This window comes from Scomber scombrus, chromosome 7 (genome assembly GCF_963691925.1).
Source record: "Scomber scombrus chromosome 7, fScoSco1.1, whole genome shotgun sequence".
Lineage (NCBI taxonomy): Eukaryota > Metazoa > Chordata > Actinopteri > Scombriformes > Scombridae > Scomber > Scomber scombrus.
Window position 1 is genome coordinate 13158375 of NC_084976.1, and position 13700 is coordinate 13172074.

Here is a 13700-nt window from a genome sequence, read left to right on the forward strand (position 1 = left end):
TGAAAAGAACAAAATGCTATCAGTCAAAGCACAAAGAAGAGGCTGGAGCCTCACCAACTGCGCCACACAGACTGTTGACCACCAATGTGGAGTAACTGCAGGATTTGTAGCAAAATCCTTAATGATGTTAGACTGTCTGTGTAAACTCTGAGTGAATCAAGGTGACTTCTTAGAGGCGGCATCCACTGTGTGGCCTCACCACTTGGCAAAAGGCTTGAAGCCCTACAGCAGAGTCCAACACCAACAGCTACCAGGCCAACACACCAGCTATTAGTTAAAGGCTCTGACTGTGTAATCTGTCTTTGTTTAGAAAAGACTGTCAAACCTCAATTGCAAGTGGGAGAGAGACATTTCCTACCACTCGAGGATAGATTACATGTTGGGCGTAAACTAACGATGAGTGTGATAATAACACATGGTGTAATATCTTAAACAACCAGTGGTGCATCAGACCCCCTCTGGACAAGGAAACAGACACAGAAAGACTAAAAAGTGTCCACTCAGCCTCCACACTGTCCACTGCATGATTCTCTATTGTTCTTTTCACATGTCTTCCTCACATTCCCTTCATCTCTGTCTCCATCTCCCTGTTTCCTTCCATAGAACATGTTCCTCCTGCGTATCTAAAGTTGCAGACTACAAATATTTCACAGATACCATGAATGTGCGTATGCAGACTTCCCACCTCATTCCTGGGAGATATCACACTTTGCCATATTGTGCCAAGCTGTCACACTGCAAATAGACCTATAATGTTTAGTTTTCCAGGATGTACATGTGCATTCTAGGCATTTTGCCGATACTCTTCAACAGAAACAATCACACACAAACACATACACACACACACACAATCATATTCATATTGTCTATTCTATGAGAAAAAGAGAGAGAAATTAGAGAATATTTTGGACAAAACTTTTTTTAGATAATTGTTTTTGCTGACAGTAAGTAAGTAAATGTGTCCAAAAAGCATTTGAGATGGATTGAAATCCAGTTGCTCAAATGAGATAACAAAACTTTTGTCTAACTCCTAGCTTATGCTGAAAATATGATTCATCGTATTAGTTGCTGGCTAGCTAGCTAAACTGTTATTGTTGTAACCAAACTATAAAAGTGTGGAAGTTATTCTTCTTCTGACATTTTTGGAAGTTACCAAACAGCTTTAGGAACAGTTTAACCGCCATCTGGGCTGAATTACAGTAGAGACAACCCAGATTTGCGGATTGCAGTCAGATTTGTGGTTGAACTGTGTAATCTGTGTGAGCCATTTGTGATCTTTCTAAATTGTATTAAATCTCCACTGGATTTTATCCAGGTATGTGATGCTTGGAATGACAAGCATAAATGGGGCCAAAGAGTTGCTGAGAGAAGGAGCCTCAGATGCTGAAGGGCGAAGTAGGTAGAGCAAAGTTGGTGATATGCAAGATAAAGAACTGTTTTGAGGGTTAATAATCAAATTAATCAAATATTTTGAAGAGGCTGATTGAAATTGAGGAGATTAACAATTCAAATGTTTCCTTTAGCCTATGAAAAACCATGTTTTCAGGTATATGAAGCTGTTGCCTGGCCCAAACAGCACAGGTTGGATGACATTAGCTAACCTGCCAGATGTAGATAGGAAACAATTAAAACCTGAATATCTTGGACTTCATTCATCCATTTTTTCAGTTTTGTACCAGTTTGATTAAGTCACCTATAAAACCCAATCCATATCTGGTCCTTAGAAGCTGTGAAAATGTTCATGGTATGATCTCCTGGACTGTCTGTCTAAATAGCTGCAGAATAGAGACCGAATTTGCTTGAAAAATACCAAAGCAGCAGCAGTAAGGGAGCAGAAATCCACACAAAGTCAGCAAACACAGCCAGGCTGTGAAGTTTGACATTCTTCAACTTCCACTGGTAAACTATTTGAACAGCATTGAATCAAGACTTCGGTCAAGCTATCCGCCATTTGCTGGAATCACAAGTCATCTAGAGAGCTGTTGTTATTCTCATTTCCTTTCTCTCTGCGTCTTGTTTGGTTACTGAGTGAGCGAACAGAGACTTTTGTGGATGGGCAGAAAATGCAGAGCAAGTACTCTCTGAGGTTTTAGAAGTGACATCTTTCATTGATGAAGGAAGAAAGTTGGAAGGAATTTGAGTCAAACTTGGACATGCATCAAAAGGTTATCCAAACAGCTGGCTTGCTGCTGACAACTTCTAGGTCAAATATTTTAAAATGTTTTAGTTCGCGGAGAAAAAGAAGATATTGCTATAGCAATAAACAACAAATACATTTAAAATGAAATGTGGGCATGGACTATAACCCAATGGTACATGTCAACTGTGAAGTACAGAAATGTTGAACACTGAACTGTAACATACACCCTTTTTTAAAATGAATTTTCACAATTGCTTTCAACACATATCAGTTTAAAAATCAATACTAAATGCTATATTTTCTTAAAAGACAAATTATTGCATCTTCTCAGGAATCTATAAAACTTCAACTTAACCTGTTTGTCTAATTAGCCTGGATAACTGAAAACACATGTTGGGGTATGAGGCCTGATGCAAATTAATATATTTAAATGTTTAAATAAATACAAGAAAATTCAAATGTATGTGCACCTTAGCTAGTCTACAGTCTATCTTTGAAACATAGGTGCTTCACCATGTAGAAGAAAGAAAAAGTAATTATTCAGTTTCACACACAACTATACATTGAACACACGCCCACATTGCAGCTTCTCTAATGTCTTTCAGAGTTAGATTTAAGGGCATAGATTCACAACACAAAGGCCTGTGGGCCAACAAACAATACAAAACAACTACCTCAATATTGGTATAAGTTTCATTCATAAGCACCATGCATGTACAGAATTTAATTAATAAAAATAAAATAGCTAAAGGGGAACATGAAATGAGACACCACAACTTGCTCTATGCATGCCAATGAATCATACTGATAACAAAATGCTGTACTGTCCATTAACCAAACACCAATTAGTAAAGCTCTAGGGCCAAACAAAGTTTAGCACTGCCATTAAAGCAATTATAAACATTTACACAGTAACAAAGCTAGCTATCTTACCATGGGACAGGTGAACATTTTGAAGTATTTTTCATTTCCTTCTGATGGCAGAGCTTTTGGTTTGAGGAAAAATTACAATCCAGGATTTTGGTGAAGTTAAGTGTTGCTGTGGGCTGTTGGTGTTGCCAATTTCTTTCTTGACAGTGTCACCGTGGTGCCAAAATCTGTAGATAGGTGGATTTTTTATTTTATTTCATTTATTTATTTATATGGCCACTGGTGGTGCAGCAGAAAAAGCTGAAAACAACAACGTACAAAGTTCTGAAAGATGGTCTTTTCTTATATTTTGTGGGCGTAACATACATTTTATGCATACATTATTATATTACACACAATAACTTTTACACAGGATCTTGTATGAAGATAACAATGTAATCTTTAGGGGCTTGATGGTAGGAGGCATTTGCATTCATTTGAAGTTGCATTTCTAACTAGCTGATCTAACAAGTCCAATATGAACTCTCTATTTACTGTAGCTCTGCCAACTACTGAGAGAAATATCTGGCTCTGACCTGTTTGGTGCTGGGCTGGTAGCATCCAATGGATTTTTGTCAGCGTTGGATGAAAATAGAGGTGAAAACAGGAATGCTGTTAAGTCTGGTGATTTATTTTTTTAATTTTTTGTGGATTTATCACTACGAGACCCAAGTTTCATATCCCACAGTCTTTGGATTTAATATAAAAATACTGATAAGCTTTATGTAGGAAATACATGTTCCACACACATTTTGCTTTTTGTGACCCACCTGGTTTTTTTTTATTTTTACCTTTGCTCTTCTCTAAATGACAGCATTGTTATAGAGACACAACCCATGAATACGAAATAAACGTCAAAGGTACTTGCAGCATGCAGTTCCTTCTAGCCCCAAAACATAACAGGTCAGTATACATACCTCTTCTTGGAAGAGACCACCATAATCTCTGACCAGATGTGTTGACCACAGTGTCAGCTCCCCCACTGATTCAAGCTACCGATGAACCAAAGTTTCCACTGTGTAGCTATTTAAGGAAGCAGAAACTATCCTCCTGGGGATAAAAGTTTTCCACTGTGACCCTCCAGGAAGAGGTCAGGGAGTGAGGTCAAAGTGTCCCCACCCACTGTAGTGGCTCTAAAGGGAACCCCTAGTCCCTGTGTAATAACATGAATATCCAGGATTCAAAAAGGGAATCCCCATTAGAACCCCAAATAGTTTGTGTACGAAAATTGTTGTTAATCATTGACTCTTAATCATCTTTTAAATGAGCAATTATAGATTATAAATTGGACACCATATCTAAATCAAAAGTGATTGATCATTTTCTGCAGAATGTTACATTGCAAAGGCTCAAACCTCTCTGTGTGATCTCTCTTTGACAGGGATCTCACAATAAAATGTGACTCTTGTCTCCCTCAAGCACTCTGGGCGATCTCTCCAACATTCCTTCCTGTTTGTCGTCATGGTGACAGCAGGACAGCTCCGCTATATAAGGTTCTCCCCTCCTGAGTCCTGAGCCAGAACGACAAAGAGATTACAACCTTCTGCTACACCACCAGCCAGAGAGTAGAGAAGATAAAACCCTGGACCAGAGGACTCAAACCAGACAACTGAATACTTTCTTGACTACAGATATTTTAAATTCTGCTCTACTTAACATGAAGATGGTCGGTCTGTCTTATAAAGCGCTTTTTGTCTTCTGCTTTACAGCCCAGGTAGGCATTACAATAATAACACTACATAATGTATGTGTTTTTACTTAGTCTTTTATATTGAATGGACAAGATGGGATGTTTTAAATTGATGAAAATACTTTGTTTTTAAAAACACACATTGATTTAAAGTTCTCGTGAAATATGTATAAATAAATATACAATGTAATATATAATTATTTTATGAATTTTCATAAAGTCAAATGTAATTTTAGGAAATTAATCTGACTGTAACCCCATTGGACTAAACTATATATTCATTTGCTTAATGTTTGTTGTTTTGTTTTGTTTAGTTTTTGTTTGTTTTTTACACATTTGTCCTCATTAAACATTGGTTTGAGTAATTATGATTTCAGTTCACTGAAGATCATTTTCAACTTTTGTCACACTGTTTGAAATTACAATAACTTACAAAAACCTGTTTACCTGTTTTTTTCTTGTAAAATTATTTGCCAAAAAAATTCTCTAATGTAATATATTGTATCACATTTGTAAAAATTCATTTTTCTTTTACAGGTGTTTACATTAGTCCAGTCCCAGCTGTGTCCTCAGAGATGCCAGTGCCCTAAAGAGCCTCCAATGTGTCTCCCTGGGGTGCCTCTGATCCTTGACAACTGTGCCTGCTGCTTGGTGTGTGCTCGTCAGAAAGGGCAGATCTGCTCTGAAATGAACCCCTGTGACACCCGTAAAGGGCTGCAGTGTGACTACACGGCAGATGTCCATAAGAGGACCGGTATCTGTGCTGGTGAGTGATCTATTGCTAGTGATGATATTCACAAACATAGATTTATTTCATTTTAGAGTTAAACTCTAATAATTTTTGTGTGTGTGCAGTTATTTATCCATTAAACCTGAAAATCACTGCTTAAATAGGTTTAAATCACTGAAAACATTTGTCAGTGATCTTCCTCAGAGATATAAATGTACAAATGTAATTCTTACACAAGATAGACATGAAGACAAGCTCCGTAGTATTTCAATAAATATATAGAATTTTTCATAACATATGTGAAAAGCAAATTCATTCTGCCACCTTTCCTTACTTCTGTCCTCCAGCTCATGAGGGAGATGTCTGTGTTTTGGATGGTTCGGTCTACCAGAACGGCCAGACATTCTTCCCCACCTGCAAGTATCAGTGTATGTGTCGTGATGGGCAGATCGCCTGCGTGCCACGCTGCAACGTGGACGTGATGCTGCCTGGGCCGGACTGCCCCATGCCAAGGAAGGTCCAGATACCAGGAGAATGCTGTGAGAAGTGGGTGTGTGAGCCTCAGGCTGAAGCCAGTGCACTAGGAGGCTTTGCCATGGCAGGTGAGAAGACTGGAAATACAGGAAGATAGTATTAGACCAAACACACAGGTCAGATACATACAAAAGAGGAAAGTAACGGATGAGAAAAGAGTAAGAAACAATGAGGAAAGAGATGGTGTTACTTCAGTCTGCAGTGCGAAACAGTGATGTGATAGATTACTCTGCATTCAGATGACTCCAAACATAAGTATGTCAAGGATTTTGTCGCTTTTCTCAGAACTTTAAGACATTTATTTACAGGTTTGAATAACAGAAAAAGACTGACAGATGTTTCCTCTTAAAACTGAGCTGTTAAAGGGTTCAACCCTCAATTTGAGTTGACAGAGAAAGAATTTAATAACACTTTCACAATTACTGAGTTAGCAAACTGCTGTCTGTTAATTTTCACTTTGAAATGTTCTACTAACTAAACAGAATAGTTTACTTTTTAAATTGTGGGACCATTTTACAAGATGATGTCTCCTCACTCTCCTCTGTCATTCTGTGTGTCCCTGCAGCCTATCGTCAGGAGGAAACAGTGAGCTTTGATGGCTGGGACCCGAGCCTGAACTGCATTGAGCAGACCACCGAGTGGGGTGCCTGCTCTCGAACCTGTGGCATGGGGGTGTCTACCAGGGTCACCAACAAAAACCGCCGGTGTGAACTGGTGAAGCAGAGCCGGCTCTGTATGATCAGGCCTTGTGATGACCAGCAGGACCAGACGCAGCTGACACAGCTTGCACCAAAGGTATGTTTTGCATGATTCTTTGGAGGGAATAAGCTGGATACCATATTCTTCAGGTTTCTTAATTAGGTGCCTGTTGTATGTGAAAACATAGACTACTTTCCCTTTTGTTCAGAACAAGTTGGATTTTATTCAAGAAAATCCCTTTTTTTTCCTTTTAAAAAAAAGATTCATTCAGTGCATTGTTCTTTCTCTTCCTGCAGAGAGGCAGTAAGTGCCAGAGGATGGTGAGGAGCAACAAGGCTGTCCACCTCTCCTATAAGAACTGCACCAGCGTCCAGGCCTACAAGCCTCGCTACTGTGGCACCTGCACAGATGGCCGCTGCTGTACCCCTCACAGAACCAAGACCGCTCTGGTGGAGTTCCAGTGTCCCAAGGGTAAAACCACCAGGAGGCCAGTCATGGTGATCCTGACCTGTGCCTGCCACAACCACTGCCCACAAGACAATGCTGTATGGCAGCCATCAGAGCTGGGATACAGTGGAATGAGGTTATAGGTCACATCTGGAGTTATAATATCATGAGGTTATTCTAAAATACAGTAATGAAGAGGTTATAATGAATAGTAAGTCTGGATTGTAGCTGATGACTACATCTGTAAATTCAGAAGTTCTTCTGAGTTGGGTTGAAGGACAGTAACATTGTCCTTACTTTAAAACGTGAGTTGCATCAACTCTAATTTTAGATTAAAAGAACACTTAAACTTTGCATATAACTTGCGACACATTAATGGTGACAAAAAGATATTACCTGCTTTTTATGGTCTGAATCATGCTTGTATTCATAGAAATGACTATCCTTTTTTGAGGTTGAGATCTTAGAAAAATCAAGTAGGTCCCTATGTCCCCCTCCTGGAAAGGGAATTAATCCTGTAACACCCTGTGGACAAATCAGTGTTATCTTCACTATTTCTCGATAGACTCAAAGCACTTGAATGTAATTACTTATTGATTCTCTCCACTTCTGGAGATCAAGCAGAGAACACTACCAGCCATTCTTTACAAACTTCAATTGGCTATAGTCTGAAGGTGTCCCTGTTGTAGGTAACTTGATACAACTTTTGCTCAAGAGGTTAACTTGTATGAAAGTGTACAGTCACAGGGTAATGCAGATATACAGGAGTATCACGGCTTATTCAAGCCTTCTAACCCCATTGTAAGAACATAAATTCATGTAATGTATGACAGAATAAATTCAACACTTACTGATTTATGAAACATTGACACTATTTAAAAAATAATAACAATACTGTACTGTAATCATGTTATTTTCACATTGACAAAAAAGAAATGCACAGCAAGAGAGTGGAATGGAAATAGAAGCTAAGCTGTTCCCTTCATCTTTGACTGGCACCCAGTGAAAAGTTTTCAACTAGTAGACACATTTTTAAAATACATGGGCTGTGTACTTTGACCTGGTCCACAACAAGGGCTCAACCTATAAAAGAGAGGTCATTATTGTGACTTTGTGTCATTTCTAACACATGCCTGAAATCCTTCCCCTGTTGCAAAATGCATTATGACCATGAATGCAAACGCAAATGTTCATTTTTAGGTCATGAAGGGATATTGTTTCTCCGGTTTTTTTTTGTTAAAAGTAGTGCACACGTTACTTTTATATTGACAAAAGTTTTGTAAATACTTGCTGTATAGCTTTTTTTTTTTGACTGAGTGTGTATGAAATACACAGCTTTAATCGGTAACAATGTATTGATGTGTGGTATGATTTTTCTTACTACTTGAATTATTCTTCACATTGCTTGTTTCTGTAGCTGTCTGAACAATACTGCAAAACTCAACATTCGAAAATAAACGTGTATTTTTTTGTATCAAAGCTCAAATCTCTTTATTGTGATCAATGACTGAATTAATTATTGTATTGATGCTGGATTGATGGATTGATTTGTGTGTAAAGGAGTTCTAGTTTTAGGCTGACTTGATTGGGTAAAATGAATTGCCCGTGAGATTTTAAACTAAGGATTATTGGCAAGAATAAGGAAGCATAGAAATAAATGTTTTAAAGTAAGAAATATACAGTATGAACACACAGAACCCAAAAGGTGTACCTTAGAGGGGGATATTGAATGAATGCAGAGAGGAGGGTAAATGAAGTATTCTGTAAACTTTGTGGTGCCTCCCGTGTTGCGTGATGTGTGGCTGATCATTGCCCTACATCACACTGTTATGTTATAAATCATATTTTCATGGATGTGCTATGAGGATTGTAGGTCAGTAAAATGTATGTCAAGCGTTACCTAACAATAATCAGTATGGCCAACTTATAATTTTTCTCAAAATTTGTTTGTGGTCAGAGCCCAATATATTTGTAAATATATTGTAATAAAAAATATGTTTTATACTATATATAATTAATTGTTTTTATTGAGAAGACTGAGATATACCACTGCCTAAATGCAAAAAAAAACAAACAACACACACCACTCTACTACTCTACTGCAGTTATATTACTACTGCTTCCCTCGTGACGAGTATATTGTGCATTTTGACACATCAGCATTTGGGGTATAAACTTCTTCCCTTTTGACAGTCAAGTATGATCATGCTGTCACATTGGACCCAGGAGTTACCAAACCCTCTGAGCCCCACTGATGGTAGATCATCACTTTTGACCCTCCGTGAACCTTAACTTGTGGGGTCACGTAGAAGCCCCTCTTATCCCCTGTAGGTTTGCTTCTGCTTCTTTAAATAGCTTCTCAGTGGAAACTTAAGCTCATCAATAGCTTGAATAGGTGGGAGGCTGACACTGTGGTCGACACATCTGGTGGCAGCTGTGTTATAGTTTCTGCTAAGCAGAGGTGTGTGGTACATGTTAGTAATGTTAGTAGATATACAAAAGGTTTTAAAGTTCATGCTGCACTCACTACTGTATGTCAGTAGTGGCACTCAGCTTTAGGAATGGCAATGTCAACTATTTGGTGGATTAGCACAGAATTTTGTACAGACATTCATGGTCCACAGAGGATGAAGCCTGCATACTTTGGCGATGCTCTGATTTGACATGTTGCACCACTAGTAGGTCAAATATTTCAATTACTTAATGAAATGCTTTTGTCTATTAGGTGGATTACCATGAAATTTGGTCATGACCCCCATATAGAGTATATAACTTTACCTTTTACTACCCCATCAGCCTCATTAGGGCTGTATTAAGGGTAATTAGCTAATTTTAGCATGCTAACATGCTAAACTGAGTGCACATGATAAACACTGGTTTTTCACAGCTGAAGTCCAGCTTCATAGAGCTTGCAAGCATGGCTACAGACTCTTGTTAAACAGGATGAGATTAACACACTATGATTGTTTGACTCTATTTGCATTTCACTCTAAATTAATATTTTGTAAAATAATTAAAGGGCAAAGTCGCACACATTTAACAATTCATACTATAGTGAGGAACATTATGTCCTGTCCTTTTGTTTTTTTCTCTGAACCCAAACAGATTTTTAGAGACACAGCAGCCTATCACGTAATCAAAACTTTGTGATCAGTTAACAATGTGTGCTTACAATGGATTATAGTGCTGATATTCTGCCACACTGCCTGGCTGAATAGTAGCTGGATGAAATGCCTGGCCACAACTGCCTGGATGATTGATTGACTGATGGACTCATTGCTTCCTGACTGAGAGATTTACTAACTGTGTCTGGCTGTAAAACGTTAAAATATTAGACCAGCTGAATAATCACAGAGCTGCAGCTCAAACTTCATGACTGAAGTGTTTGTAGGTCATGTTTTCTTTCACTCTCCCTGTCTGAACTATTATGTGTCTAGAACAGTGACAGTGAAATTGTAATTGTAATTGTAATTTTCACCCTATGATTGTTTGACAATATGTTATAAAGATTTTATATTTTTCACCGAGAGTAACCATGTAGATTTCCAATATGTGGTCAGTTTATCCACATAGCACCTGTTTGTAAATCTGCTATAACGTTTAGGAGCTGCTGGCCTTCTGAGACCAGCCAATCATCTTGCACCAGCAGCCAATACTTTTTTCGGTGCCATTACAACTTTTTCCAAAACAAGTGTTTGAATGCCAATGTTTTTCCTATCTCATTTCAGGTTTTGTTTTCAATGCCACATTTTATTTTTGATGGTAAATTTAACTGTCACTGTTCTACCCCCATAAACTATCAGCTGCTAGATATGACAGAATACTGCACAGACCACACCTGGCTGGTTTCCGTTTTGTAACGCTTGTTCATCTGTTGAATTCCCAGAGGAGTGTTAAACTTGGTTTTTCGGGAATGAGTAGGAATGTAAAATGCTAGATGTATTTGGGGATACTGGATTTTTAAAATGGGACAAAAGTAAACCACTGAAACTTATTAGTTTTGGGCAGCAATTGCTTTAAAACTGAAGACTTCTTAGCTGTAGTTGATGTATTTTTCCATCTTATAAATAAGAATCTAGCACTTATAAACATATCAGCAGGTTACAGAAACAACACATTTAGAGTTTATCATAGACATAAAATATGTCACCATCTGATTTAGTAGCATTTAAACATCAACCCATAAATTCTGTTTTTCCCATTTCCCTCCATGCTGTACTGCTTGAGTCAAACATGATCATCACAATAAGAGTTTTGTCTAGTATCAATGTCTGGCTGCAGTCCATCATGTCTACATGCTTTACTCCTCCACCACACCACCTCTCCCATCATCATATGCCTGTGCTAAAAAGAGAAATATGCAACACTGACAGCAAGTGTTTAAAATGGGAACTGCAGTCCAAATTTAAAATACTGGAGAGAGTCGTCTCCCCCAGCTCCCTCCTCCCCAAAATCAAAGCTTATGCTGGTGTTTAGGGCAAGTGCAATCTATCTCAGTTGATCCAGTTTATTTATTGCTTCCATGGCAACAGCACGCTGTGTTTAAGTGCCAATATTTCATATTTGGCAATCTGGGTGTCGAAATAGGCGTCAACATGATCTCACAGAAATATGTGAAATGACTACAACCTCTTAATACTGCATTATGTGGTGGTGTCACATAATGTGTTAAAATTACGTGCCAGCACCATGATCAGGTTGAATGGGCAGGAGGTGGAAGTACACAGACCAAAACAAAAACAGACACCCTGCAACAGAATCACAATTTTAAAGGAGAGCATACTGGTATTATAGTTGCAAAAGCCAGTATTTCAATTTAGCATGTTTTCTTAATCTCTGAATATACAATATATATTACATATTGGTCCTTTAATGAAGATGTATCACATTCATGGGGTCTAATTGCCCTTGTCTAAAAGTCCTTTTGTTCTGGCAACCTCAGTAAATGTTGTTACACTTTTCTGACCTCCTCTTATTGAACTGACAAGGACAACACTTATCATTCCAGTGAGGGATGGATCCATGTCAGTCCCCAGTCTGTGCTGCTCAACAGTTTGGTTGTTGAGGAATGTCTGACTTCACAACCCGTCTGTGTTTGCTGTCTATGTTGGGTTTTTTTTAAATTACTCGGCTCTTTCATTTTAGAAAACACAACAACATTTCAGGAAACACTGGAAACACTGACTATAGAAGTCAGTGTTTTCCAACTTTTTAACTTTTGAGCTCACCAACAAGCCATTTACTGATGTTTTGATGTTGCATGATGTCATAGGATCATAGTGTTGTTTTATTTCACTTGTTACCAGAAGACTTCCAGAAGACATATACTTTCATTGTCTAATTTGCTTTATTGATATTACCATACTTATATATGTAATTTATTTTTTTGTTTTACATACCTAACAAAATACCCAAGGTCCCTTGTTTGTTCACATATATTAAGGTGTCAGGTGACCCCAAATACTACAGTTGGACTAGATGTATGTTTTGACAATGATAAAGAAACACAATGATCTTTTTTATGATTGTTGTTTGTTAAATATTTTCACTTAATTCCTTAACACTTAGTTTGTTTTACTTATTTATTTGAAATCAAGTAATTTACCGTAAAGAGGACATGTCGTGCACATTTCCAGATCTGTATTTTTATTTTAGTGCTCTACTGGAATATCTTTGTTTAATTTACAGTTTTAAAAAAAAATAGCAATTTATCTTATAATAATAGAGTATGGAACAGGTGGATGTTTATGCGCACGCATGAATGATCTGACGTCAGCTAGGTATGGAGGTAGAAGTAACTTTGCAAAATGGTGCATTCAGAGCAGACTGAAGCTCTGGCTTTGGACTTGCAGTGAGCATTTTTACATAAAGGAATCCTTATGGAACACATTTCAGTTCACTGGTGTAGCGTACTGTATCTGCCACCAGAGTGGGCTTTCTGTTAGACCACCTTCTTGAGACTGCCTCATAGGAAGTGTTATTCTACAGACTCCTATTTCTTCTTCTCGTCTTGGACATGACAACATTTCCTGACATGAGGAAAACAATTTGTGGTCTTCTGATACAAGACAGCAGTGTGCAGGTGCATTTTGATCGTTTTCCTTCATATATTCTGTATGTGTCCCATTATCCATTGTTTTTAAAATGTTTGTATACATGAATGTTTAGTGAGTTTGTATAGGAAATCACTAACCTCTCATAAATACATAAAACAGACTTTAGACTAAACTTCTATTAGACAGGGTTATGTAAGAAGGCATGAGATACTTCCAAACTATGATCTCCATTTTGATGTTGAAGCTCAAATTACATTTTCTAAGTCTAAAATGTCTTTTTCTTTTTTCTTTTTTTAAAATCTCTACCTGAATCTAATAGGGAGTGAGAACAGCTCTTTTTATGAGATTGCTAGTCGTGGATTAGTAGATTGCTCCCTCAAGTGGTGCATTTGAATATAGCAGCCATCTTGAATAATGTTACACTCAACACTTTTTACCAGCTAAGCATTATACACTGTGCATACTCTAAGTGTCTTTTCAGAAATGACACTAGCA

The 13700-nt window shown here is 37.8% G+C and overlaps 1 protein-coding gene across 1 annotated transcript; it reads left to right on the plus strand.

Annotated features, from left to right (window-relative positions):
• Window positions 1-4650: 4650 nt before the first annotated feature.
• On the plus strand, window positions 4651-7409 carry LOC133983525 (CCN family member 3-like). The gene is made up of 5 exons (XM_062422626.1): window positions 4651-4763; window positions 5277-5505; window positions 5817-6071; window positions 6569-6798; window positions 6999-7409. The coding sequence occupies exons 1-5, from the start codon at window positions 4707-4709 to the stop codon at window positions 7290-7292; spliced, it is 1065 nt and encodes a 354-aa protein (XP_062278610.1). The 5' UTR covers window positions 4651-4706; the 3' UTR covers window positions 7293-7409.
• The last annotated feature ends 6291 nt before the right edge of the window (window positions 7410-13700 follow it).